The sequence below is a fragment of the Camellia sinensis genome, chromosome 5 (genome assembly GCF_055761805.1).
Source record: "Camellia sinensis isolate YWXY chromosome 5, ASM5576180v1, whole genome shotgun sequence".
Classification (NCBI taxonomy): domain Eukaryota; kingdom Viridiplantae; phylum Streptophyta; class Magnoliopsida; order Ericales; family Theaceae; genus Camellia; species Camellia sinensis.
The window spans coordinates 82821963-82829859 of NC_138965.1; the positions used below are offsets into that span (position 1 = coordinate 82821963).

Consider the following 7897-nt stretch of genomic DNA (forward strand, 5'->3'; position numbering starts at 1 on the left):
GGATTGAATGAATACCTATCAACCACCTATCCTCAGATAGGTTGAAGAAAATATCAACTTACTTTAGCAAAGACTAGCTTGAGATAAGCAGCCTAAGCAAAGTAATAGACAAAGTAATGGGCAAACCAGTGGTCAAGCTAATAATCAAAATCATAAGAGACCATCACCTGTACCTTAATCATGGTAGGAAACTCCTCTTAGACCACTAATGAGTCAGAGCATACCTTTACCTACCAGCTAAACCATACACATTGGTAGACCAGGGTTAACACAAGGAAATGACATTCGAGTGTTTTCAAATCCTATGTTTGAACCCACATTTGGCACTCGTGTATTCACTAATCCTGTGTTTGAACTTACACCTGGGGGGTTGGAAGGAATTCCTGCAGTTGGAAGAAAAACAACACATGTTTCTCTTCCAGTGGTTCCTTTTGTTGCACCTTTTGTGGGACAAATGCCTACCATAAGGGGTCAATCATACCCTCAAAATCAACTCGCACAACAGGGACAACCCATTCTCTAGGGACAAACAGTCCCAAATGTGCCTTTACATGGACCAAGAGGGCTTCAAGCACAAGAGGTTTCTTCAAACCCTATGTTTGTCACTCCAATAGTGGTCTAACCATCACAAAATATTGTACCTACGAACCAAATTGCTAACATTGTTAGAGAAATTTGTGGACCTATGGCTCGGGGGGTCCAAACCCTTGTTTACAGAAAGTCTTACCCAAAATAGGTGGATAGACTGCGTGAATACCCAAGAGGGTATAAGATACCAGACTTTACCCTCTTTTATAGGAATGAAAACCAATCAACTATTGAACATATTGCAAGATTTACAGGGCAATGTGGTGAATTTATCAACAATGACTACATTAAGTTAAGACTCTTTCCAAACTTCTTAACTGGGAAAACTTTTGTGTGGTATACAAACCTTACACTCGGTTTTATTCAGACCTGGCAACAAATGGAAGAGATTTTTCATGCCCTGTTTTTCCAAATAGAGTCTGAAGTATCCACGACAGACTTGGCAAGATTGAGCCAAAAGCCTAATGAGAAGGTTGTCCAATTTATTGCCAGATTTAAAAGGGCACAAAACAAATGTAGGGTCATATTACCTGAACCTGAATTTGTGAGGTTAGCCCAAAATGGGCTAGAGTTTAGGCTTCGAAAGAAGTTTGACTCCATAGAGTTTCAAGACTTAGTTGAACTAACTTATAACGTTACTAGATATGAGACTCTCCTTGAAGAAGAACAAGATCGTGGTAATGCATCTTATATAACCTACTACAGGGATCCTAATTTTGATATTGATGTAGCGGAGATCTGTGACCTGCGAAGCATTAATTCAAAAGGATACAAACATTGATCATCAATTTAAAGAGAAAGACCTTCACAGGAAATATTCTATTGATATATCAAAAGCAGATGAAATATTTGATCATTTGCTGACAACATAGTTTCTAAAATTTCCTAAAGGAGTTAAGATCCCAACTTCAGAAGAAATTAAAGGAAAAATGTACTGTAAATGGCCTAACTCTTGGTCTCATGCAACAAAAAACTGTTTTGTTTTTCAAGACAGGATTCAAGAGCAAATTCGGAAAGGAAGATTGAAGTTTCCAGCCAAAGCAGAAAAGGCAATGAGGATTACCATTAATCAATTTCCTGAGATCAGAGAAGCAGTAGCCAATGTTGGCGTGCTAGACTTCCTTACCCAAAAAGTGAAGAGGAGCTTTTCCTTGAAGGAGCTGATGAAGTCAATGTGCAAACGTATATTGCTAGCCAAGTAGCCTTTGGAAAGAATACTCAGGGTTCACCAGCAAATGGAAAGAGCTTCGTGGGCCTGGAGGATGGCTCTAGCGAAGGGACCGACACCTTGGATAATGACTCACTCGAGGCAGCAGTTATGCAACGGATGTGTCCAAGGTGTAGGCTAAATTTCAAGTGGTTGAAAGGGCTTTCAATTGATGGAAAATAGTACTATAAAACTATAAAGATATGCAAAAGGAGCGTAGGGCAGCTAGTACCTACAAGAAGCTTTACCTGAATGGTCCTAGGTAGCAGACATCCTTGGCTGCACCACCAGAAGATAGAAGCTAGTTTCATGCAATGGGCAAGAGGCCTTTGTATGGGACAAGGTCACCAAATTACTACAAATTGATCAGCAAGCCTGTGTGTAAGCTTGACTTAGGCTCAAAACAGAAACCAAGGCCACTGATTGTCCTTCGAAGATGAGAACAGTAGGCATAACTACTAGAATGGTGGGCTCAAGGGTACCAGGAGTCACAGATTGGTTTGTCATGAAAAGCAAACCTAAAATGGTACCAATCTAGGGAAGAGCCTTTGCAAGCAAGGACATAATGATCAAGCCTCCTTTGGTGGCACCAAACAACTGGGTACTGCTCAAAAACCCAAAGACAAAATAACCAAATATGGTTTCTGCGATGTCTAGATCCCAGAGAAGAAAGGTCCAACGGAGGTTTACTCGATATCAGAAGGATCTAAAGGAAGCTGGTGAGGGTACTTCTTTGGTACAACCAGGAGGTCAATTGGGAGAAGAAAGAAGTTCGAAGCCTAACCCTAAGGTCAACAGAAGTCTAACCAGCAGAGAAAAATTGGCTGAGATTCATGCTGAACAAAAAGCCAAAGAGAAATCAAGTTTGACAGGCCTCGAAAAGGCCTTATTAGAAAGTGATGATGACAGTGAGATAGATGAAAAAACTAAGCCAGGCCAGGAAAGGATATTGGCTGAGGAAGAGATGTTCGAAGCCTTCATGGCTGAGTAAACAGAGTTTGTATTCATGGCTGACCAACAACACACTGCTGCTAAGGAGCTTGCTAACTTAGATGTTCCAGAATTCAGCTTGGAAGATGCATCATCGGCATCGATTCAGACCAACACAGAGTGCAGTCCATGGTATAGTTTGGCTCATTTTCTCCAATGCCAATAATATGGTCTATGTGTTGCCACAAGAGTTTCAAGCTGGAGAAGGGAATCAGGAGGATAACCCTATAAAATTTTCAGTGAAGACTTGCAGACCATCATAATCTAGAATGAGTCTAAAGTGGCCAAACCCATGAAGAGTGACGAAGAGAATGAAGAGGTAAGCATAGTTACCCTGTCATACCCCTTCGAATATCGCATAGTATCCATGACGCAGCATGTTAAGCCTTTGTATATCAAGGCATATTTCGATAGAATAGAAATGAACAAGGTACCAGTAGATAATGGGGCAGTAGTGAATTTGCTTCCTCGTTCATCCTTGAGGAAGTTGGGTAAGGAAACCCCAGGCTAATCCCAACAAGCACAACCATTGCTAGTTTTGTTGGAGATAAACAGATGGCTAAAAGCATATTCTCCATTAACTTAAGTGCGGGGACACGAGACTGTATGACTGTCTTCTTTGTAATAAACAACAATGCCAAGTACAATGCCTTACTTGGTTGAGATTGGATCCACACCAACAAATGTGTGCCTTCATCCCTGCATCAGAAGGTGGTGATAGCCCTATGTAATGGAGAGACAAAAGAAATAAATACAGACCCACAACCCTTCATTGTGTGTGCAAACTTCGTAGAAGCAAAGTTGTATACTGAGGGGGTGGTTTTGCTTGGTGTGCTGAGAAAGCCTAATGTAACAGTCGAAATAATGGCTGATGAGGAAGTGGCACACCTGAAACACTTAGTGCAAGAAAGTGCTAATGATGAGTACATCATCAAGGATACCAACAATGCCTGGTTGTAGGTAGGAGGATCAAGAAGCCAAACCATTGGCTTTAGTCAAATTCTTGACATTGGACATTGATGCAATAGTCCAGAAAATCCATGAAGAAGAAAAGGAAACCATGATACTTGGTTTCAGGCATGAGCAACAAGAAGCCAAGTTATTGGCTCTGGATAAGTATTGTGCATTGGACATTGAGACTAAAGTCCAAGAAATCCAGGAAGAAGAAGCTTTATGGACAGACTTTGTCTATGAAGAGGAAAATAAAGATGTGCAACGAGGATGGGTTATAGTAAATCAAGAGGAAACGATTGTTTCGAAGCTAGATAAAGCTGAATGAGAAGCATTGGTGAGTACTCAGATGCAAGACCCCTTGGAAGAAGTTAATTAGGGGAAGCTTCAATACAACAACCTACCTACATCAGTGCTTGGTTGGACCCCATTGCTAAGGACTAGTTATTGGCTATCCTGAAACAATATAAGGATTGTTTTGTTTGGTCATACAATGATGTAACTGGATTGGATAGGTCATTGGTAGAGCATAGACTTCCAGTCAAGCCAAACTTTAAGCCATACAAGCTAAGACCTAGGCAAATGAGTCCTGAAGTAGTTCAGAAAGAAAATGAGGAGATTGCTAGGCTCCTTAAAATAGGCTTCATTAGAACAGCCAGATATGTTGAATGGCTATCTAATATTGTGCCTGTGATAAAGAAGAACGACAAATTGAGGGTATGCATTGACTTCCGAAATCTGAATTTGACAACTCTAAGGGATGAGTACCCTCTGCATATAGTTGATTTACTGGTGGACAATTTAGCAGGACATGGAATCTTGTCCATGATGGATGGACACTCTAGCTATAATCAAATATACATAGTAAAGGAGGATGTCCGTAAAATAGCTTTCAGGTGTCCTGGAAACATTGGAATCTTCGAATAGGTTAAGATGCCATTTGGGTTGAAGAATGCTGAAGCAACATATCAGGGGGGCAATGAACACTATCTTCCATTATCTCATTAGAGGATACTTGGAATGTTACATTGATAATATTGTTGTAAAATCTCAGTATATGGAAGAGCATCTAGGCCATCTGATAGTAGCCTTCAAAAGAATGAGGAAATTCAAGCTAAAAGCTCAATATACTCAAGTGTGCTTTTGGTGTATCAGTTGGAAACTTCTTGGGGTATGTGGTACATAAGAAGTGAATACAAATTGATCAGAACAAAGCCAAAGACATCATTGAGGCTAAGCCTCCAGCAAGTAAGAAAGAATTACAAAAATTTCTTTGTCAAATTAACTTTCTTCGAAGGTTTATTTCTAATATTGCTGGGAAAACTAAAGTTTTTTTCTTCTTTGTTAAAGTTAAAAGATGAAGAAGAGTTCACATGGACAGCAGAGCATCAAGCTGCTTTTGAAGGAATAAAAGCCTATTTGGCCAAACCACCAGTACTGATGCCACCAAGGAAGGGCAAACCCTTGAAGTTATACATTGCTACAGCTGAAGAATCATTGGGAGTTTTCTTGGCTCAAGACGATGAAGAAGGCAAGGAGCAAGCAGTCTATTACCTTAGTAGGTTTTCAAACTCTTGAAAATGTAAATACTCAGTTGTAGAAAAGTTGTGTATAGCCTTGTACTTTGCAGTAATAAAATTAAGATATTATCTTTTGCCTAATATTGTCTTGGTAATTACAACTACAGATTTGGTTAAATATATGTTATCTAGACCTATATTATGAGGAAAAATTGACAAATGGATTTTAGCTTTGTCAAAATTCCGCTTAGAATATGTCCCTTAAAAAGCAATAAAAGGTCTGGTGTTGGCCAACTTCTTAGCTGATCATCCATGTCAAGCAAAAAGTCAAGAAATAATGGATCTTGACACAGCTGATTCAGAACCATGGAATATGTGGTTTGATGGGTCAAAAGCTAATGGTCTAGCTAGGATTGGTGTTGTAATCAAATCACCACAAGGGGCAAAAACTACGCACGGTTTTAGAATTGATGAAACCACTTGTTCCAATAATCAAGCTGAGTATGAAGCTTTAGTTATGAGACTTGAAATACTTATTGATTTACAGGTTCATGTAGTTAACATATTTGGAGATTCTCAATTGGTAATTAATCAAGTAAAATGAGTCTTTAAATGTTAAAGTGCAAGTCTATTACCATATTATGTTGGTGATGTACATTTACTTTCCCAATTCCAAGTGGCAAATGTAACTTATATCACAAGATTCATGATACTCAAATAGATATGGCCCATAATACTTCGAATTTCAAAAGAAGGGATAATACTCAAATAGATATGAGTCAAGCAACATATCATAAGCTAATACCACCTTTAGTAGAAAGATGTATATTGGTAGAAGCTAATCAAAATGACTTGGAAGAACAAGATTGGAGACATCCAATCATTTAGTATTTAACTAGCTCTTTTTCGAAGGCTAGTAGAAAGCTTAAACTACGGTCAATACAATTCATAGTATATGGGAATGCTCTTTATAAAGAGGAGCAGATGGTCTTCTATTGGAATACCTAGGACCAAAAGAGGCATTGACTGCCATGGTTGAGGTACATGAAGATATTTGTTATGCTCATTAGCCTGGTGTTAAGATGAGATGGTTGCTTTGAAGGCATTCTTATTATTAGTCAATCATCCTTAAGGATTGCATAGAGTATGCAAAGGGTTGCCAAGTATTCCAGAAGCATGGCATGATAAGGCATGTTCCAATAGCTTATCTACATGCAGTGGTGAAGCCTTGGCCATTTAAAGGGTGGGCAATGGACATGATAGGGAAAATTTACCCACCTTCTTCGAAGCAACATTGTTTCATTCTAGTGGCCACAGACTACTTTACCAAGTGGGTTGAAGTTAAGTCTTATAAGACTGTAGATTAAATAGAGGTAATTGACTTTATCAAGGAGTTAATCTATAGGTTTGGTATTCTATAGACCATTACTGTGGACAATGGGACTGTGTTTGATGGAAAGCTAGTAAAAGCTTTCACAGCAGAATATGGAATTAGCCTTGTCAATTCCACCCCCTATTATGCACAAGCAAATGGTCAGGCAGAGTCATTGAACAAATCCTTGAAGAAGGGGATGCCGAAGGTTGTAGAAGACAATCCTAGAGATTGGCACAACTTGTTGTTAGATGTGTTGTGGGCTTATAGGACTTCCCAAAGATCAAGTACTAGAATTACTCCCTATGCCTTAGTATATGGGCACGATGCAGTGCTTTCTATGGAGATCAATATTAAGTCACTGAGTGTAAATGCCAAGACCATCTAAGTATTGATCAATATCACCAAAGCATGCGCCTAGAGTTAGAAGGTGTGGATGAAGCCAGAATTTTGACATTAAATAATATGCTTTTACAAAAGAAAAATACAGCCAAAAGATATTATAAAAGGGTTCAACACATTAGCTTTGAAGAGAGAGACTTGGTTTAGAAAACAATACTTCCAATAGGATTTAAAAGCCACAAGTTTGGAAAATGGTCACTTAATTGGGCAGGTCCATACCAAGTCCATAGAGTTTTTCCTAGAGGAGCCTACCATTTAAAAAATTAAAATGGAGATGTGCATCCCAAAAAATTAATGGCAAGTATTTGAAACCTTATTACCCAACCATATGAGAGGCACAAGGAGTTTAAGATCCTATATGGAAACATTAAGTAAAGCCAGTAAACATTTGTGTAAAAGAATAATGCTTCATTTCATAAAAGTTTAAGTACATTATGCCACAAATTGGTCCAAAATTCATTACAATGTTTCAACTATTCCCTTACAATAAGCTCTCTGTTTTGGAATGTTGGGAATAGTTGTATGGCAGTATTCATCTCCTGTCTACAGCTTGATAGCCCCTAGTGTAAAGTCTGCAACCTCTCTGCATTCTGCTCCAAAGCTAGGTTGACCGCTACTAGCTCCTTCTCTAGTCCTGCCTTCCTATGTAAGGGTTGAGCTTGAAGTTGTGAGGTGGAGGAGGATTGTCCCTTTAGCATTGAAACTTCAGAATGGGTATGGGAGGCAAACTCCTTGTCTTTTAAGAGTTCCTTCTATGCAGCCTTAGCCATTTGGCAAATGTTGACATAAAAGTCAATGGTTGCTGCTGCCTGGGTTAAATGGCCTTTAAAGGCAGCATTAGACTGCTCAAAGAGCTAGCAGCATCTA

The 7897-nt window shown here is 39.1% G+C and overlaps 1 protein-coding gene across 1 annotated transcript; it reads left to right on the forward strand.

The window, feature by feature from the left end:
* The first annotated feature begins 5593 nt into the window (after positions 1-5593).
* Positions 5594-7016, forward strand: LOC114293539 (uncharacterized). Its single transcript, XM_028237622.1, has 2 exons — positions 5594-5839; positions 6678-7016. Exons 1-2 carry the CDS (start codon positions 5594-5596, stop codon positions 7014-7016), a joined length of 585 nt encoding a protein of 194 aa, XP_028093423.1.
* Positions 7017-7897: the final 881 nt, after the last annotated feature.